At 47.4% G+C, this 21466-nt stretch overlaps 2 protein-coding genes across 2 annotated transcripts in view; one reads left to right on the forward strand and one right to left on the reverse strand.

The window, feature by feature from the left end:
• The first annotated feature begins 697 nt into the window (after positions 1-697).
• Positions 698-3933, forward strand: FANCD2OS (FANCD2 opposite strand). Its single transcript, XM_077303859.1, has one exon. The coding sequence runs from the start codon at positions 778-780 to the stop codon at positions 1306-1308; it is 531 nt and encodes a 176-aa protein (XP_077159974.1). The 5' UTR covers positions 698-777; the 3' UTR covers positions 1309-3933.
• Positions 3934-6961: 3028 nt separating this feature from the next.
• The window catches only part of BMPER (BMP binding endothelial regulator), a 216185-nt gene continuing 201680 nt past the window's right edge, over positions 6962-21466 (reverse strand). The window contains exons 14-15 of the mRNA XM_077302588.1: positions 19083-19213; positions 6962-9681 (exon numbers count right to left, since the gene is read on the reverse strand). Of these exons, the coding sequence (XP_077158703.1) occupies positions 9500-9681; positions 19083-19213 (313 nt within the window). The 3' untranslated portion in view covers positions 6962-9499. The remainder of the gene's footprint in view (positions 9682-19082; positions 19214-21466) is intronic.

Here is a 21466-nt window from a genome sequence, read left to right on the forward strand (position 1 = left end):
GCGGATTCCCATGCATAGGTTCCCCTTGCCTCACCAAGCGATCGCTTGAACCTGTGAATGAGCAGACAAAATTCTCCCAACACCTCCAATAGGCTGTGTTCCCTTGGTTTCCATTTTGCCCATTCAGCTACAAGCAATCTCACCTGGCTCACCAGGTGGCCTGGGGAAAGGAGAGAGTTGTGTGAATTGAGTGAAGCCAGACTGCCAGACCCTTTCTCTGCAAACCCACCTGGCTGAAAAGGTCTGTCACTGCATGTTGATGGCTTGTATAAACTGGGGAGACTGCAGAACAAATCTAGTCCAGCAGGGAGACTGCTGCAATTCTTGGAATGAGTGTGGCCTTCTGGATAATAAAATCAGAGTCCAGCAGCACCTTTAAGACCAACAAAGATTTATTCAAGGCATGAGCTTTCGAGTGCAAGCACTTTTCGTCCGATGAAGAGTGCTTGCACTTGAAAGCTCACACCTTAAATAAATCTTTGTTGGTCTTAACGGTGCTCCTGGACTCTGATTTTATTGTGCTACTTCAGACCGACATGGCTACTCATTTGAAGCCTTCCAGATAAGTTAGGTTTAATGTTGGGAGGAGGGGGCGGGGACTCTAACAGGAAATTCTGTACTATGGAAACTGGGAGGAGGAGCTTCTGGAACACTGACTTGGCCAGTGTGTTCCAGGATGAATGCATGCTCATAATAGGTTGCCAAGGCGCCAGGCAAAGGAAACATGCACCAGGGGCCTGAGCAGAGCGGTGTATCAGCAGCTGGCCGGTGCTGACCATGGCCAGCGGGTACCAGCTCTGGGGACCCTGGTCCCCGCTGGATGAGTCCCTACAATGGCTGCGGGGAGCTGTCCCCAGGCCCAGCGGCACCAAACACCCTTTCCGCGGTGGGCAGAGCCCAGCCACCACAGCTGATCTGGAGGTGCAGCTTTGTTTCCAGGGACTCAGTCTGGTGCTGGAGCCCAACACAAAGACGGGAGCTGGGCAACCACAGCCTCCTGGGGCAGCGGGAGAGATGAGAGGAAGCAGCGGGACGGTGCGCAAGCCTCAAGCTGTGCGGCTCACAGGGCTCGACTCTGTCTTTGGGCACTTTGTGACTGCCCAGCCCCCACACTGGACTGGCTCACTGAGGGTGTCGGAGCGCTCAGCCTTCTGTCAGGTCATTAGCTCCCAGCAACGTTGGCCTCGGGGACTCCAGGAGCCACAAGTACGCATGGCTATGGCCATGTGCCGCCAGATGCTGCGTGCCATTCTTCTGCTTTATGCCGCCTACAAGAAGTGTGCCTTTGCCCTGCAGCATTCCCGTTAAGAGCTAACCTGTCTGAGAAAGGGCAGGGCAAACTGGGATCCTTAGCCTGCTCAGAAGACGATCTTTTACCCTCATATGCACCCTCCCCCCCCCCCCGTTTCATCTACATGTGCCCCGGCCAACAGCCCATCTATTTTCCCATTCCTGGAAACCCCAACTTCCCTGCTCCATGCCTGAACTAAATTTCTGCCACCAAGAGGAAAAAGAAATTCACCTAACTAGCAACAGCTTGTCAGCCAAAAGATCCAGGGTGGTGTGAAAACTGCAGATTGTTTGCAGAGACAATACCGATCATATTGTCAACGTGGCCTGGCAAAGAAGAGGGTCCTGGCAACATCTGGCTCATGAATGGAAGATGCAGACAAATAATATCCAGCTTTTTGAAAAGACTTTATAGGTAACTAAAACAAGAACCCAAATGGAGATCAAACAGGTTAACACACATCCTCAATAGGAGATCATATTCCGACACAGATTTTAAAGGGATTGAGGTAGAAAGGTGATTCTCCCCCCACCCTTCCCCCAAAATACCAAAGCTGGCTCCGTATGAATTTTCAATATGACTAGCAAAAGCATTTGCCCTGCTGGATGGGGCCGACATGAAGAACAGCAATATTTTAAATGTGGATAAGGAAATGAATTTGGAAAGGAAAGCAGAGTGCATGTCTTGAATCCAGGAAATAAAATTGTTCTTGTTCTAATGGAGTAAATAACCAACTGGAAATTATTCCTGAAACCAGCAATGGGTGGTATTCTGAAAATAGCAAGAAGATCTTCAGGTGGCCAAATGGAATCCATTGGAAGAACATTCTAAACAAGGATTATTTAAAACCAATGAATGAAATTCGACCCTTCTTGGTCACAGCGCTATATTTGACACCGAGATGAAGTAATTGTCCAAAAAGCACATCTATGTGCTGCCATTTTAAAAACAAAATAACAGATTATTTGTTTATCTCAATAGATGCCACTTGCAGCAGCTGGATATTTACTATTCAAAATGCAGACCCCCCCCCCACCCCATGAATATTTTGTTTTGTTTTTTGTGAACTATGAAGGGGCTGGAAAACTCTTTGCTTAAAGCCACATGGTCCCCAGATCCAATTCACTATGCGAGAGTTTGTAATCACAATGGAGCTAATGTGTAACAAATGTTTATTATAATTTTTCAGCCATTCAGCACCTTGAATCCAACCAAATTCTGGAGACAAATGGCATTTTCGCCTGTTCAATTGGGAAAAATCAAAGCATAAATCAAAGCATTAAGGATAGGGGGAGATGGACAACAGATCCTCCAATATATCAGAACTCTATCTTCTAATGTGTCAACCAGGAGCAAAATTTGGAAACAGACTTCAAGCAACATAGAACTTTGCAGCCCATTGATGGCACCTGTGAGAACCTACCTGCTTTGGCCTAGCCCGGCAGAAAATCAATGCTGATGTTCAAAGGGACCACCAGTTAGACTCGGGCTATTTTAACTGTCTCCCACAGATAGCCTGACTCACAGCGTGCGAAAGGAAGGAAGGAAGGAAGGAAGGAAGGAAGGAAGGAAGGAAGGAAGGAAGGAAGGAAGGAAGGATTTTCTTGCAAAAAAACAACCCCCAATGAAACCCTATGGTAACCTAGAGCAAGGCCTTGGTCATGCTGCATTTTATACCGACTGAAAGGCTGGATATAGAGGTTAATGGGGAAATCATTTTTTGAGTCTTGTTAAAACCCCAAACATACTTTAAATCTTAAGAGTACAATTTCCTCTAGGGAATGGAGTGGGGGGGAGAGAGAAGTGCGCCTTCATAATTAATTGGAAGGCATCTAGTTTTGGTACCTGTCAGCTTCTGCTTCTAGAAGTTCATCATGACCACTCAACAACACACATGCAGAATTTACTTCTACTGGGTGGATATGAATTTTGAACACTACTTTCCAGGATACCAAACAGAAATCTTGCCTTTTATTAACCAATACAAACATCCGGTGGACAGCATCAATGCAGGTTGCCTGACTGGCTCGAGTATCTTTAGAAACCATGCTGTTCCACGGAAAAAGAAGACGAAGACCCATTTCAACGTGTGGGGAGAAAAACCCTTGCTGCAATTGTCATTAAGCCCAGATCTGTGTTGGGGACTCCTTCAAAATGGAGTCTCTACAACAGTCTTATAGTAGATAGAGGAAATTTACAGAAGTCCTCATTGCCTTATGCAAAGCAGAGTGCCTTGACTTTAATCTATCTTTTATTGACAGAATAAAAGCTTTCAGTGGCGTAGTCGTCAGGCTTTGCCTTGAACAGCAACAAAAATGCCTGCTTTGACGCCACAGGTAAGATGAGTAAGAGGATCTTCACCTGGGGATTCAAAGGTCCAAATGTGACATGAATCATCTGCATCCAAGGAACGCAGTTTTTCCACAAAGCCGCCTCCTACGACATCTCTGCCTTATCAGCATGTGAAAAGAAAGCTCTTTGTCTTAGAGTCCCCCTTCCCCACAAAGGAAACCAGCTTTTCAGAAGTGTAACTTTGCCTTGCCAACAGCCCAAGCCAGTTGCCTATCTCTGCAACCACAAACATGATGCAGTTTATTTTAAGTCGAGGTTTAAGAAAAGAAATAATAAAAACCCTTAAGGTACAGTATTGTCTGAAATTTATGAGAGCTGCTTTCTTAGTTTTTTGGAAAGCAAATCTCTCTTCCCACCCTGCCTCTTTTTTAGCGGCGCATCTGAATACCATGCCAAATGTTAATCAAGTGTAGTCAGATTTGAACTATTAGGAGAAAAGGGAAGTAGGTTCAAATCAGCTTAGGAATAAAGCCTACTGAAATGGGGCCATCATCAGCTACTTTGGAAGGTGGGGGGCAGGTCAACAACAACATTTTTGGTCATATCGCCCAATTATATTTTAATTTTAAAAGTATATTAAAGTTAACTCCCACCCAATTTGCTCCCAAGGTTCAGGTTGACACAGTAAGCAGCAAGACATTCTGCTCGGTCCCAAGTCCCTCCAGAGCAAGAGAGTTGCAGAGTAACAGAGCATTTGGAAAGTATGCAGTTATTCATTAACTTTGTAGATGAGGTACAGGTCCAGACTCACAGTGCTTTGAGGTTTAAAAGAGAGTAATCTTTACTGCATGGTTATTTACAGAAAATATATCATATTTATCCACTTCAGTCTCATTACTGGAGCAGAGTACAAAAGCACAATGGAGCAGGTACAAAGAAAATACATTGCAATGTAGGACACTACATACCTGCACATCAGCAGAGAGCCTAAGGGAGTCACCTTGCTTGCTTCTGCAAAGCACACACAGATCTTCTTCTTGCTGAAGCAGCAGAAAGTGGGCAGGAGCCCACCTTAAACAAAAGAATCCCCAGGATATTTGCAGGTGGAGGGGGGTTTCATTGCAACCTAACCTGTGATCACTTGATGTACTAATGAGCACACAGGTACAGCTCAGCTGCTTAAAAAGCTTAAGGGCCCTTTAAGGCTGACTTCACCAAATTACTTGCTGGTTGTAATTTCAACACATTCAAATCACTACTGCTCCAGCCTCTGCAAGGTTGCCCTCATTAATTCAGGATGACCTCTGAGGGTTCTGGTTCATCCCATCTCCTCCCCTCCCGCTGTGAAGGTGTGCTCTCTTGCATCTGTTGAGAATTTTTGCACGCACTTTGTATGTTAAAAGCATGCAACATTTTCCAAAGCTGGCGGCAGCTCTTCCCACAATTATGCTAAAGGCCTATCACAAATCTCTCTCTGAAATTTTACAATAGCTTTGCCTTCAAGGGCACACCTGGAAATGTGAGTTAACTTTCTGGTGTCTGGAGTATTTATCTTTTAGAATAATTTAACCTGTACCAGGTATAAGATAAATTATGTAACTGTCATGCTTCAGAGGAATGGGCATTGCATGCTCATCTGTACACATCTCTAAGAAGTGTGCGGCTTTCCATGTGCCCACTAGATGGCATTTGCTTCCACATTACCTTGTAAGAAAAATGATGCATGGTGACAAGTGAATCTCCAGACACTTCGGATCTTGTCCTCCAGATGTTCTGCCTTTAAAAGATGCTGTCCTGACTGCTTCCATTCTGCATAACATAATTTCCATTGATGCAAACTTGTTTACTACAGTATTCATGGTTATATAATGCCATTTCTCAGACTGGAATCCAGGGAGTCTGAGAGTATTCTGTACCATCAGCTGGCAAGCTCCTCTGCTGCCATTCAGCCTAAGCAAAAAGGGAGTCTTCTCGATATTGTAGGCATGAGGTCAGGGACTCTGCATTGGGAAAAGGGGACAGAATTCACCTCTTCTGCCTTTTGACAGGTGGGAACTCACAACAGCACAGGCTCTCACTTACCGATCTCCCTGAGCACTAGCAGGGAATTCAGAAACCCAGAAACCAAGTAGCTCGGTCCAAGAAACTCTTAATTGGTTAAGTGGCACCACAGGGTGGGAGGGATTCAGTCATCCTCTTTATGTTTGAAGTAAGACAACAAAGAAGAGCTGGTTACTTATGCCCCGCTTCTCACTATGACCCATTATGCACGGGGGTTTTAGCGCACATTCGGGGTGGAATGGCGGCGACTAAAATCACGGATAACGCACGGAGCCGGCTGCAACCGGCTGCAGCTTCGGTGCATGCCGCCGAAAAAGCCGCGTCAGTGAAACGCGGAAGAAAGCGCAGCTTCCGGGTGAGCGGGGCGCAACCAGAAGCGGCGCCCGGATCGGCGCGTGCATAATCGGTTACTCTGGGTTTTGCCGCCGTCGCGCCCCGCCCCATGTATAACCGGTATGCGTCGCGTCTTCCCCCTCCGCGTTTTCCATGTGACCCGAAATCGCCGTTTCGGCGGCCGTGCATAATGGGCCATAGTGGAAGAGTCCCAATGCGGTTTACAGACACCTTTCCCGTTTCCGCACACCACACACCCTTTGAAGCCCTGTGGGAGGAAGACTGCCAGTGTGGGGAGGCACCGCCGCTGGTGCCCACCTCCCTGTCGTTCTCAGATGTATCCGAGCAGCACAAAAAGGAGCCGTGCCTTGGCCTCTCCCCCTGCCCCCAAGGCAAAGCATCAATTAATCAATTGAAGGGCTCCCTCCTCCGAAACCCATTCCCAGAGGCATGGCTGGACTTCCACTCCAGCCTGTCTGTAAAGCTCCCATAAAAGTGGCAGAGAAAGTCACAGGCAATTCCCCCCCCCCTTTAATGCATCTTTGAATAACAAGCAAGAATTACACAAAGAAATAATTAAGCTCAATTTTAAATGAAACCCCCAGACAATAAGTTGAAAGCAGCACTTTGCATTCATATTTCCACAGGCTGAAGGTTGCTTTCTTCTCCCCTTCTATTATCACCCCAAAAGCCCACCACCACCTAGGCTGCTACTGGAGGAACCTTCCCTCCACCCCCCCATCCCCCCCAGCCCCTCATTTCAAGGCATTTCAGAGGACCCTTGCAGGTGGAGGCAGCAGGTAAGAATGGAAAGCACTGGAAAGCTTTCCATCTGCAGGAAGCTCAAGGCACAGTCTAGAAAGGTAACTAAACATTTTGGTTATCTGAAATCATTTTTTCGAGCTGATTACTCAAGCCTCAGTGGAATTTCCACAGCGTGTTATCACAAAAATACCAACGACGTGTCTATTCAAGAAGCTGTAATGTTTGTTTATTAAACGGTTAGACGCCTGTCCCAGAAAGAAATCTAAATGGAGCTTTCTGACAATACACATCTCTATGCAAATTCAGTTAACTAAAAAAAACCATTAACCATGGATCCATTTGTCGCTTTTTAATTTGTTGACAGTGCTGGAAATAAAAATAATTTATTTACAAATATTAATCACCACAGTCCTACTTGTAAAAAGTTACATTAATGCCATGTGTTTAACAAGTAATTTTTTCCCCCATTCATTCTTTCATATTTATTTTCCATGGATGTCAGACATAACATATACAAGTAGAGGCATTTAAATATTTAAATAAGCAAACTTTTTCTTCCCTTTTGCCGTTCAATCTTGGTACTTTCAGTGATTTCCACAAAAATATTATTTTCAGAGGGAAAGAGAGTATTGGCAGCCAAGAATCAACTTCCCATTTCAGGTAGCCGGAAAGGCAGAAAACATGTTTCTGGGAAACCAAAGACCACCCAGCCAGCCAGCAGTTGCATTGTGGTACAGATATAGCTGTATTAGGCATGTTCCATTCCTGGGCATACTTCTCTGCAATTTCCTAGAGAAGAAGAAGAGGGTTTTTTTGCACCCAACTCATCTCTACCCAAAGGAGTCTCAAAGCAGCTGACAATCTCCTGTCCTACCTCTCCCCACAACAGACACAACAGAGGTAGCTGAAGTTCAGAGAACTCTGAGAGAAGTGTGACTGGCCCAAGATCACCCAGCGGGCCTCATGTGTCTCATAGCGGCGTACAATTGCCCACCCTTCCTCTCACCACAACAGACACCCTTTGAGGTAGGTGGGAATGAGAGAGCTCTAAGAGAACTGACTGGCCCAAGGTCACTCAGCTGGCTTCATGTGGAAGAGTGGGGAATCCGACCCAGTTCTCCAGAATAGAATCCGCCACTCTTAACCACTACACCAAACTGGATCTCGATCTCCAGCCTTCTAGAGAGCAGTATATAGGACCAATGAGGGCACAAGTAGCTTGGATTATTCATCCCCTTCAGCCCTGTAGGTGCTCCGCTGAACATCTCCTTATTTCCAAGAGAGAATCAGAAGTAATGATACCCCAAATCCCTTCTGTGGAGTAGCTCATATCCTTCCAGTTGTTCCTCTCTGTTCAGAAAGAATCAAGCATTCCCCACATGAGGAAATGGGTAATAGTCATAAACAGTACTCCCTATTGCAGGATACTTGCCCAGGATCATGGAACGCATCTTCTGAGGATGTTTCCATCATGACATCCTTGGCTGCACCTCTGTAGCCAACCCTGGGAAGTCATTTGGGATGGGATGGCAATACCACGAGGCTTTGGTTTTATCCTGACACCAAAGCAACCATCAAAAACAGAGTTAAGCACACTGCAGCCAGTTGCCATCCATGGATGCTAGAGTCAAATGCTTCTGCCATCTAAGCTGGCCACTTTGTGGTCAACTTTCAAACTGTATCATCCTTTAGATGTCACCTTAGCTTCTTGGGATGCACTTCCCCACAAGGGAATTACATTTAAGTGATGCAAACGTGGGTCGGGCAGATCGCCATGAACTACCCCTATGAAATAGACATACCCCCTTCCAAAGATGGTGGCAGTTCTTTAGTTGCAGCTCAGATGATTGGCCCATTTCCACACGTGGTTGGATTATCTTAACATTACCCTGGGCACAGGAGGAAGTAACTGACACAGGACTATCTAAAGGACCTCTGAATGACTGGGAAATAATATAATACACACCCACCAACTTTCTAAATTATTAAGGTGCTCTTAATAATCGCTAGGTTTTTCTGAGGAGGAAAATACGAGATATCCCAAACTTCAGAAAAACGCATTTCTTGTGCATCCATAAATCTTTAGCTTAAGGTAACCTTACCTGCTGAGGCTGTAGCCCCTGGGGCATTTCCGTGGGAATGACAAGCTTTTACTTTGGCAAAGTCATCCAGTCAATACTCCCAGGCCAGCAAGCATCTGGTTTAGTTATACAAATTCTTCACATGGCTTACAGGTTACCATCATAAGAATAATGCATAAACTTTATAGCAAGAAAAATACATATAATAATTAATTCTTCTCCGAATTGCATAAATGATATCTCCTTTTGTAGGCGCACACATGTAGTTTTGATGTGTATTTTGGTGCATGCAGAGATTGTTCAACAGAGGACCGATACGACCGTGAGTTATGTGTGGTCAGGAAGGGGCTCGGGGGCGGAGCCATGGATGAAGCCAAGGCCATCGTAGGGTAGAGTTCAGCACTATAGCTGCTGAGACGAGGGGTTGATTCAGAGCTTGACCACACATGGGGCAGCTGTACAGTCCTGTGGCATAGATAGATGCTGATGCCACACCTCTCCTCCCATGGTGTCCTCCATATGCACACCCAAATAGACAGGCATGCGCATAATCTTCCCTCCTGGCGAACGTGCTTTGCAAACTCTGACAATGAACACAGTAGTCCTTCCTTGGTGGTGCGCTTCCATCGGTACCCGAGATACTAGTTTCAAAGTCTTTGGAGATTGGAAGCAAACGTCACCGCTGGGAGCAGAGAATAGGTTTGATGCATCTGCCTTTGTGCTGGACTAAGTTTGCCGGGCAATGACACCCCGCGACACATGGCTTGTGGCAAGGGCCAATCTCGTTCCAGTTGTCACAGGTCTTCACGCACCCAGGGCCGCAGGTATCATAAACTGCTCCATTTTTACACTGGGTCGCTGGAAGAGAGTTCAAAGAGAACAGAGCTTCACTGATTGAAAATTGAAAAATTGTGGGTTTATTATTATTATTATTATTATCATTATCATTATCATTATTATTAAGATTTATTTCCTGCCATTCACAGCAAGCCATCTCGTGGCGGGTTACAAGATAAAACCCCCACATAAAAACATAAATCCCCATTAAAAATTCCCCATTAAATCCCAGCAGCAAAACTATCACACACACACACACACATGGTCCATGGCACTGCCTCTCGGTGTGCCAAGGGGATGACGGCTGCCGGCAACCACCCGCAGCGATAACCTGGCATAGTAGTCCCTCTGATCTTCCATGCCCTGGCCTCAACCATAGACCTGGCGGAAGAACTCCATCTTCCTGCTGTAATAGCAGTTCCGTTCCTTATTCTCTCTGTGAAATGCATGCCGTTCGACCCACTAAGCAAAAGCACTGCCCGAGTATTGTTGAAACATGCCAGGTTCTCCCTGGCCACAGAACTGAGTTGGGAAACTATTGGAGGTTGGGGATGGAGCCTGGGGGGGATGGGGACATCCGCAGGGTACACTGAAAGTCTGCCCTCCAAGGCATCCATTTTCTCCTGATGAACTGATCTCAGTAGTCTAGAGTAGTCTATTCCAGTCTATTCTATACTCAGGTCCCACCTGGTTGCTGGCATCCCAAACAAGAAATTATCTGCACACCTTTAATATTTAAGAGGTTTGCTATTACATTCCCCCCCCCCAACAGTCTGACATATAGACATTTCCCCAACTGACCTTCTTCCCCTCCTCTTGTTTACAATAAACTTTAAACCCTGGGGAAGTGAAGATCGGAAATCGGCAGGAGCTGACACTCCAACCAGTATGCTTTTGATCTAGTCATTCCAAATTCCAACTCCAGTTCATTCAAAATGCCTCAACATATACCTTTCCTTTAAGAAGAATCAGTAAAGTGGAAGTGCTGAGTAGCGACAGAACGCAATAAGTTTGTTTATTAATTGTATTTCTTAATTGAATTTATAAGCCTCGCCCGCTCCTGGCCTGCCAACTTGTGGTGGCTCACAGCAAACAGTTCAGAGCAATAAAACAGTTCATAAACAGTAAATCACAATAATACCTAGCCCCACCCCACCCTAAGCCTAACTCCTTTCTGCCGTACATCCAAGGAAAGAGTCATGTATCGGAGTATTGGAGGAAGGGCTACAGATCTTCCTCAGCCTGGCTTCAACCAAACACCTGGTGGAAGAGCGCCATCTTGCAGGCCCTGTGGATCCGAGTCAGTTGTCCGGGCCCTCAGCTCTTCTGTGAGCTCGTTCCACCAAGTGGGGCTAAGTACCAAAAAGGCCCTGGTCCTGGCAGAGGCCAAGTGAGCTTTCTAGGGCTAAATTCACATTTTTAAAAATGCAATCTTGCACTGAACTGGTTTTTCTCATATTTTGTTAGGCTGTAACGTTTTCAAAAACAATTAGTTGGAAACATTTATTTTTTCAGTTCCACAAGATCTTCTTACTCAGGGGTGGTCAAACGGCGGCCCTTCAGATGTCCATGGACTACAATTCCCATGAGCCCCTGCCAGCGTTCGCTGGCAGGGGCTCATGGGAATTGTAGTCCATGGACATCTGGAGGGCTGCAGTTTGACTACCCCTGTTTTTGCTCCTGTTCACGTTTATGTGTCCTGTCTGTGTGAATCTGTTCGCTGCCTAGTACAAACTGCAGGCTTTTAGCCATTCCTCTAATTGCTTCTTCTTTCCGTGGAATTAATATAAGCGGTGGCCATAAAAACGGCAAACAGCCTGTTCACAAATACCATCCAATGCAAAAGTCTTCTTTTAGCAAATGTTACAAGAGGGGAATCTGGGCTAATTATTTTCCATATAGCTATAAACTAGATCAATTACTCGAGCAACTGTGAATTCATTAACTAATTCGACACAGGAGACTCTTAAATCCCTTTCCAACTACAAAACCCTGAAAGTATGCAGGAGGATGGCAATTTCTGCCCCCAACAGGCAGGCATTCAGCAACTGCTGTGAAAAGCCCCTGCACATGTGTCCGCAGATAGGTAGTGTAGACACACGCACGTGTCTATGCATAGACAACTTATGCACATGTGGGTTCTTTATACACAAGTAACCCAATGCATATGTAGCAGAGATCGGTCTGGCTGGAAGGATTCTCTCCTTCACTGCTTGTTTTTTTTTGGGGGGGGGGCGGCTAATTCCTGAGAGAATTACTGGAGAAGACTGTTGTGAGTCCCTTGGACTGCAAGGCGAAGAAACCAGTCAGTCCTAGAGGAGATCAACCCTGACTGCTCTTTAGAAGGCCAGATCCTGAAGATGAAACTGAAATACTTTGGCCACCTCATGAGAAGGAAAGACTCCCTGGAGAAGAGCCTAATGCTGGGAGCCATCGAGGGCAAAAGAAGAAGGGGACGACAGAGAATGAGGTGGCTGGATGGAGTCACTGAAGCAGTCGGTGCGAGCTTAAATGGACTCCGGGGAATGGTGGAGGACAGGAGGGCCTGGAGGATCATTGTCCATGGGGTCATGAGTCGCGACTTCGCAACTAACAACAACAATTCCTGAGAATGGCTCTCATTATAAAAAGCAAGACCCTTTCCAGGCCCATATAAAAAGGTGCACTGGCCATCGTAAAGCTCCGTGGGATTACAAGCATTCCACACAAAAATCTCACGATTCAGGGGCAGCATCAAATGTGCTCCGAGTTTGTTGCGCTGTTAGGGAATGCTGCTCAAACCAGATTCCCCCCTGCCCCCAGGAGGGAATCTACCTCAAGTGGAAGCCCCAAAGACACGTTGGCTTCCTTCGCTTCCTTCACTGTTTCCTGCCTCAAATGGTGACTTTTCAGATCCGACCAAGGTCCTGTGCCTCCGTCTGCCCTCCCCTTCCTCCCCTCCTGTCCCTGCTGGGTGGTGATGAGAACAAGATTCCTAGCAGCCTTCCTCCAATGTAAAGATCGCAAAGCTGGAAGTCAATAGGGCAGCCCTGCTGCATCAGACCCATGGCCCATCTAGTCAGCATTCTGTTTCACACAGCGGCTGGCCGGGCGGAGAGGAGAAAGGCTTTGGGAGCATACTGAGACTGAGCACAGGGAAGAGACAGGTATACTCCCCCGGAAGAGCATTAAGACCACCCTTTTGCTCAAAGCCAGGGTTCATCTTCTGGCAAATCCATGCAGTCCGAAGGTTAACAAGCCATAGAGTCCAGCAAAGCCCCAAACGTGCATTCCGGGAAGCGGCAGGCTTTTTTCTCTCTTTAGGGTGTAGTCTGCAATTGGGCTTTTTACCCAGGCCCAGTTCGAATAAACACCTTCCATCTACACTGAATTCGATTTCCATTTTGATTTTGGGCGCTTTAAATTTTTCTTCTGCAACATGCATGATTGATCCGGAGTGAACCTACCTTTCCCCCATGATATCCAGAAGTGGATATAACCTGGCCTGGGGGGCACTGTTTGGTTCTCCTGCCAGAACTCTTCTGACAGAGCAGTTCTGTCAGAGCTCTTTTAGGGTGTCTGGCATCAGGTGAGGAAGGGAAGGCAATTGTAAGCTGCTTTGAGACTCCTTCATTTAGTGGGGTACAAAAGCCAGCAGCTATTCATCCTGTTGACTTTTCTGTATTTGTTGGGGGGGGAGGCTGGATGGGAGAGCCTGTGATGATGGAGCATTTCCTACCCTCAGCTTATATGCGAGTCAATAACTTTGCCCAGATTTTGTGGTAAAATTAGGTGCCTCGGCTTATATGCAGGTTGGCTTATATGCGAATATATGCATTGTGCAGAATCAGCCTAGGTTTCCAAAGGTATCCCTGATTTGCAAGTCGCGCGGTGCGGTCCTAAGAAGAGCTGAAATCACCGTGCTTAGACTGCAGCAGCTTGGCTTGATCAGCACTCACGCTCGAGAGTACGGCCTCGACCATTTCCTCCTCCCTGCGGCCAGGATCTGTGTCATCAGTATATTGCTGGCAGATTCTAGGCCCTTCATGTTTAAGGACTCCGGAACTAATTAGGGAATTTGCTAGGCGGTTAGCTCAGTTCTGGGATCTCAAAGGGCAAGTCCTACTGAAGTTAATGCACTCTCCCGTGACGTAGAAGCGGCCGGGCGCTCTGTTGCCCCAGTAGCCCCCTTAATTCACTTTCCTGCTGCTTTATTAAAGGCAAAGGTCAATAAACCGAGAGAGAGAGAGAGAAAGAGATTGCATTAATGATATCTGAGACCAGAATGCTACTTGGAAGCACTTTACTGGTATTGTTTCCCCCACTATAAAGGCGGGGAACAACTTTCAGAGCAGTCAGCTGCCTATTTTTGGCTCTGCCGTTCCACCCTATCGGCTAACGTCCCCTCCGTCGAAAAGGACATTCAAGGAAATCAGCGGACCTTGTGTCACATATAATTACCCATACAGTCCTCGAGTTAATAACTTCTGGAGCAGCAAGGATGACCCTTTTCCTTATCTTCCCTAATCACCATCAATTCCTCTCCACGAGCATCCAGGTCACCACCCCATTAGAAAGCAGCATGCCACAATAAAGCCATCAGCATGGGAAACATTGTGTGGCAAGGCGGCATGTGACGAGGTGGGGAAAGGACACCAACAACAAAGATGGATTTCTGGCAAAGAATGGCCCACGGCTTTATTTTCATGCACATGAGTGTCGGTGCAGCACGGGTGGATCCAGCCATCTTGTGGCCAACCTGGAGGTGCATGGAAACATGCATATGTGCATCCCAGGGCTGAATGGTTCTTGGGAGGTGGCCGGCAGTTAGGGGCCCCTCTGGCATCAGCCTCAGCTACGACCCCTGCCTATGTCCCGGAAATGTAAGACAGGCAACCAGTCTCCACCCCTGACAGGGATGGCGCCATGGTTCCACATCCACAAGGCCTCTTAGGGAGGCCCCCAAAATTGGGGAAGTCCAGTGCGCAAGCTTGGCCTCCATCCAATATGGATCCACCCCATGCACCATAACCCCAAATGGTGCCAAAGGGATAACGGGAAAAAACACATATCTGTATGATTAGTACAAGACAACTGAGCCAAACAAAGCATAAACCACCAGGGTAGGATGTGTGGGTGAATGCCAGAAAAAGAGACTGAGAGCCACAGTGAAACCCCTTAAATGGGGGTGCCTGCCCCCCCATGGCCAATCCACAGTGGGAATGTTGATCCCAGAGCTCAGAAAAATGGTGGGGAAGCGGGCACTTCCGGCCACAACTGGCCGTGCCAGGTCTGTTTCTGGCCTGGCGTCCCAAGCAGCGGCAAACTGTGGCCTGGATTATCAGCAGCCACATCCCTCGTCCAATAGTGCATGGACAGGAGGCCATCACTGGTATAAAAGCCACCACTGGGCACTGACTGAGGCACATGTGGCTGGGAGCAGCACAGGGTTGAAATAGGGGTGCCAGTTGGGGTCAGGAGCCAATCTATCCCACCCCTGGATTTACAGCTCATCTCCAGTTCCCCTGGAGAAAATGGATGCTATGGAGGGTGGACCTACTGTGCTTATATCCCTGCCCCAATTCCCACTCACTCCCACTCTACGCAAAGGCTCCCAGCCCAGAGCTGGCTAATCTAGACTGAAAGGTAGCAAAGACAAATCCAGGAAGCCCAATGGAAGTCAATTTCATCCCTGGAAAGCTGCAAAGGACACCTTGTCTCCCACCAGTGAGGAAAGGGAGGGCATCCAGACAGGCATGGACAGTGCAGAAGGCAGCTGAGGCAAGTGTCGCTCCCCCTCCCCCCCCTGCACTGCTAGCAACACCACTGAGTCTCCCAGGGCTGAGGTACAAATGATGGGCATGCATGAGGGGGCCGTCTGTGTTGTGGCCTCCAAGGCAGGGAAATGTGCTGTTCTGGGAAATCCCGTTTGCCCTCCCCCTCTGCCAGCCTGCTGGAGACCAGTAAAAACAAAACAAAACTGGGCTTCTCAAGAGAGCCTTCAAAGGTACCTTTACTGGGGCTGCTGGATGAAGAGATTCAGTTTGAACTTTGTAGTTTCTTTGTCTGTTTCTTTTGTTGTTGTTGCAGATTACCTTTGTGGTGTTAATTTTAGTAGCTGAGCTACATCTTTTGGTTTATTATTAAACTAGGGGCAAAGCCCGTTGTATCCAAGAATACAACGGGCGCTAGAGCTTGGCAGTGGGAAGAGGAAGGGGAGGAGTTGTTCAGTCTGTAAGGGCATGGGGTCGAATGTGTGTGTTGTGTGGGAGGTTGTGGTGGCATGGTGACAAATGAGGGTGTGGGTATGGAGATATGGGTGTCAAGAACCTGTGGTGTGGAATGTTCATTGAGTGTGGGAGAGGACTGACCTTTGGGAATTTTGGCATAGTGGTTACAGATGAGCTTTCCAGAACCATGTCTTCAGTTATGTGAAGGGAAAATTAGACTGGAGACTCTTCTTAGGGGGAGATTACATGGCAACCAATTCCTCCTAGTTCTGCGTTCAACCTCATTTCCCTTCTTGTGTGAATTAGGCCACAGACACAGCAATGTCTGCTTGCCCTAATACACATGGGGTAGTCACAGTACACAGTTGTCCACCCTCCTCCTTCTGTCTCCATTTTTTTACTGTTGATAAAATGTTATGTGGCCACATGCTTCTTTCACGGTTGCTCCTTAGAAGAAGAGCTGGATTTTTGTACCCTATTTACTACCCAAAGGAGTCTCTAAGCGGTTTACAAACACCTTTTCCCTTCCTCTCCTCATAGCAGAGTCCCCATGAGGGAGGTGGGGTAGAGGGCCTCACTTGGAAGATGGCAACCCTAAGAGGAGGTCTCTCTGTACATAGCAGACTTGTGCACACCTAGGTAGTGTGGAATTCCAGAACATGAACCTATACCAATCTGGCAACCTTTCCTTCTCTCTGCAATGTTTTCTTGACCTGAAATAGATCAGGGGATTCTAGGTGGCTGCAGGGGCATTACACACTTTTGAGATCCCACTTCCAGACTTCAAGGAATATGTTCAGACCAGGGACAGAAAAACTCCAGGTGGAGCCTGGAGATCTCCTGGAATTGCTGCTCATCTCCAGACTATAAAGATCAGCTCTCCAGGCAAAAATGGCTGCTTTGGAGGGGTGACTGTGTAGCAATGTATCCCACTGAGGTTTAGGGATGCCAGCCTCCAGGTGGGGTCTAAGATTCTATTGGAAATACAGCTCATCTCCAGGAAGTTAGGCTGAAGGGAAAGCTCTTTCCCCTCACATGCATCCCAGAATACCCTTGGTTGCTTGGCTGGTGATGTCTGCCCTTCTGAAGCCTGAGGCCTACTGCTGGCTACTGCAGTCCCTGTTGTTGTCTGCAAGGCCAAGTCATTGCCTCATAAAAGTGGATCACCTAGTTTCTCCCAAAGTCTCATTCTCTACTTTCCTGTAAAGCTAACTCCATTTGAAATTCAAAAGAACCTCCACAACAGCATCCAGTTTTGTCTGCACAACAACCCTGTGTGGTAGGCCTCAAATCTACAAAGAGTTGCTTGGATGTTTCTTCCCTCCAGCAGCGAGGCCGACCACAGCAGTATTTTAAGTGAAAAGGGGTATTTCTGTCAGCCAACTGTTTAGCAGAAGGGGATAGGTTCCCCCAAAAAGGAAAGCACAAATACCCCCACAGACTCCTCTGTGTTGCTCTCGGAAACAGCTCCCTCCCCTCAGTCAGGGTCTGTTAGAGGCTCCTTCACAGCAGGCCTGAAGGGAGGGGGGAAGCACATTCACCAGCCACCTGCCAGCTGCATCAATGGTCTGAGGCAAAGTGAGGAAGTTGTTGGATGTGACAGTTAGGACAGCCCTGGGGTGAAAAGGGCTGGCGCAGCCTGTCCAAGCCTCTATTCTCACCCCCTTGGCAGCCCTACCAAACGCCTCTCCCTGCAGTGGTCAGGGGTAGACTGGCAGCGATATCTCCAGATTGCCCCTGGCCGGGCTGGGGGGCGGCCTGTGTTGCCTCCATATTGGTCCCAGGTCCAGGGGGGCAGGGCCAGTACAATTTTTGGACCAATCAGAAACCCCCGCCTACTGCCCACCCACCTAGGCCTTAGCTTTTTATTATTATACAGCGAAGCTGTTTCAGACTAGGGGCCAAGCCTGTTGCATTCAGGAATACAAAGGGCACTAGATTGGGGGGGGGGGGGTGGAAGAACACTCTAGATGGCCTTGCCCTCCCCCCAGGACCTGGAAAGGCTGCAGGCAGTGTTAGGGAACTCACCAGCAGGGGAAGCTCTCATGTGGCAGGAATCCGCAGCCTCTGAGCCTCAGAGGGATGTGGAAGGAGGAGGGGGTGGTCAGGGGCGGGGGATGGAAAGCGATTGGCTGGCTGCCGGACAGACAGGCAAGCCGGTTGGAGGAGGAGGCACTCAGGGGTGAGACAGCCATCCTGAGTGGGTGTTAAGCACTGAGTGGCACTTAAGCCATGAGACACACTCCTCCTCCAATGCCTTACCAGAATTATATAGTGAAACAGATTATTATTATTAATTTTGGTGATATGCCATCTTTCTCCCCAATGGTGGATAATCTACTACAGGCCAATCTGCTCCCACTGTGCTTCTGCACAAACTAAAAAAACAGTGTGGGAAATGTTAATAATCAGCCGTAAGAATCCAGAAACTCAGCAATCCTTCCCCTAACTACCCCATCCACCTAGTGGACAAATGGACTAGGAAAAGCTTTAGAATAGGGCTGTTAGTACAAACTCGCTGGGCTTCTGCTAGTCACAGATGCTTCCTATATTCTCTCCAAAGCGCAGGAAACAGCCAGGCCGGTTATCAGATTTCTGCACCTGGTAACCATTCATTGATCTTTGTTAGTTGTGTGTGTGTGTGTGTTTTAAACTTCTGGCAGCAGAGTGGTTCGGGAAAAGATCTTCAGGCTGTATGTTCAAGGCAGATCTTGGTTAAATGCATGTGTGTGTGTGTGTGTGTGTGTGACAAAGGCCGGGCAACTCCTTTTGCAAAGGAAAAGTGGTTTTTGAAGGAATCAGTCTGGACTGGAGCTGTCACCTCTTCTTCTGTGCTCAGAACAGCCAAGGGGCTGATGTCACAGAGGAGGGACTGGATGTATTTTGGGGGGATGACTTAACGTGGAAGGGCAGGAAGGGGACTAAGCACAGTCTTCTCCTCCCCAGATCACCTCCCTCCCCATACTGCAGGGGTGGCCAAACTGTGGCTCTCCAGATAGCCATGGACTACAATTCCCATGAGCCCCTGCCAGCACACTGGCAGGGGCTCATGGGTATTGTAGTCCATGGCCATCTGGAGAGCCACAGTTTGGCCACCCCTGCCACACTGCTTTCCCCCTCCCTCCCTCCCCGTCAGAAGAAACATCCTTCAAGTCATGCAACTTGTTAGTGCCGGCCTCGGTTTCCGCAATACAACTGGCGTAATCCGCTTACCCGCACAGTTCTGCTCCGGTTTCCAATGGACTTTGAGACCTTCCCTCTGACAGGCTCTTGCGTAGGCTAGGAACGATTCGCAGTAGCAGTTTTTATGAGTGGGGCACTCACACATGTCCGTCACGCAGGACCTGCAGGGCACAGCCGAAAGGAGGGAGAGGGACGAGAGGGAAGATTCAGCGGCAGTGCAGTTCAAGACTCACTGTTCTTAAAGGCAAAGTGGACCCGAGAGGGAGTGCTTGGTTTCCACCCACCCGGTCAGCTCCAGTATGCTTGACGTGATGTTATTTGTTTGTTGGTTCTTGGATTTATAACCTGCCTCTCAGGACTTTTGTCACCTCGAGGTGGCTAACAATTAAAACCACGCTCTTGGCAGTAGGATGGGTGAAAAGGATCTAGGAGTCTTAGTAGACCACACATTGAACATGAGTCAGCAGTGTGACTCGGTGGCTAAAAAGGCAAATGGGATTTTGGGCTGTATCAAATGGAGTATCGTGTCCAGATCACAGTAGGTGATGGTACCGCTTTACTTTGCTCTGGTTCGACCTCCCTTGGAGTAATGTGTTCAGTTTTGGGCACCACAGTTGAAGAGGGATGTAGACAAACTGGAGCGTGTCCAGAGGAGGGCAACAAAGATAGTGAGGGGTTTGGAGACCAAGACGTATGAGGAAAGGTTAGGGGAGCTTGGTCTGTTTAGCCTGGAGAGGAGACGACTGAGAGGGGATCTGATAGCCATCTTCAAGTATTTAAAAGGCTGCCATGTAGAGGATGGAGCAGAATTGTTCTCTCTTGCCCCAGAGAGATAGACCAGAACCAATGGGATGAAATTAATTCAAAAGAAATTTCATCTAAACATCTGGAAGAAGTTCCTGACAATCAGAGTGATTTCTCAGTGGAACAGGCTTCCTCGGGAGGTGGTGGGTTCTCCATCGTTGGAAATTTTTAAGCAGAGGCTGGATAGCCATATGACGGGGGGGGGGGGGAGTTTAAACCATCCACTGCACAGTATGAATCAGACTCTGAGCACCTGGCACACACACACAAAAAACTACATTTTAATCCACTCGAATCATTTCCCCCTAATTTAGGCTTCCTGGAATTTATTCCCTTCTCCAGTTCTGTGTCTGTGGGGGGAAAAAATCTCATTTTTGACAGGATCACTTGTGAAATCTCATAAAGTTTTGTGAGTTTCCTTATAAAGGGATGTGGTTTCCTGCTTTCCTCCTTCCATTCTCTTCTCCCAACAGCAGCTTTGTCTAGAAAGCAGTCTCTTGCAGCATCCGTACACAAACCTCCGTATGCTTCTCTGTACGCTGTTTTCCCTCCCCGTCCTGCTTAAATCACACCTTAGTAGACCCAGACGTGGATGCAAGCTTCACTTCAGCCCATCAGTTACCATCATACATGTCAGGGAGAATTCCCATTATCTTTCTAACTCACCAAGATTTTTTTTTAAACTCACCTTCTTAAAAGGCATTGCTAAGACATGCATTTGTACAAAGGTCAGACAAGAAAGATGAACTAAACCTGTGAAATATCTCAGGCAGGATGACAAGAGTGGCTGCTGTGCAAACTTTGTTTATTTTGATGCCCAGGAAAGAGTCTACTGGCTGGCCTGCAGAATTCACCCTTCGTGGAGAAAGAGAGCCTACACAGTTCTTGGGATACATAAGTGGACAGACATGATTTTAATCGTGCTGAGAAATAAAGCAAAAAAATGAGATTGGAAGCTCCTTTTTGAAAGTCACTCTCCGTTAGGTGCTGTTGCACCATTGTCCACATATGTATCTAACCTGTTGCTGCTGTTTTTTTCAACACGGCATGATCACTAGAGCTGAAGGGTGGCTCGAAAACAAGGCCAACTTCAATGAGTTAGTCTGCTTCGTTTCAGTAGGCTCCAGAAAATCCAGGTTGCTTCTGGGGATGCACAGTAATAAATATTTCTCTAAAGCAGGGTAGTCAAACTGTGGCCCTCCAGATGTCTATGGACTACAACTCCCATGAGCCCCTGCCAGCAAATGCTGGCAAGGGCTCATGGGAATTGTAGTCCATGGACATCTGGAGGACAGCAGTTTGACTACCCTTGCTCTAAAGGGAAGGCAGTTATCGTAAAATGGAATTGTTCTGGGGCAGCTTCCTTCAGGCGGTTTTATTTTTTATGTCTCGTCTTGCCTTTGTTGTGCTTTTCTTCTCACTTTAATAAACCAGTGTCTTGCATCACTGTAGGTAGTACACTGCTTCAATTACAGCACTTTGCTTTCCAATTTTGTAGTCCAGTTTTCACTACATACTATATTCTATGTATTAAAATGCTTATTGCATGGAATTAAATTAAGAAGAATAAGAAGAAGAGATGGTTCTTGTATGCCGCTTTTCTCTACCTG

Source organism: Paroedura picta, chromosome 11 (genome assembly GCF_049243985.1).
Source record: "Paroedura picta isolate Pp20150507F chromosome 11, Ppicta_v3.0, whole genome shotgun sequence".
Lineage (NCBI taxonomy): Eukaryota > Metazoa > Chordata > Lepidosauria > Squamata > Gekkonidae > Paroedura > Paroedura picta.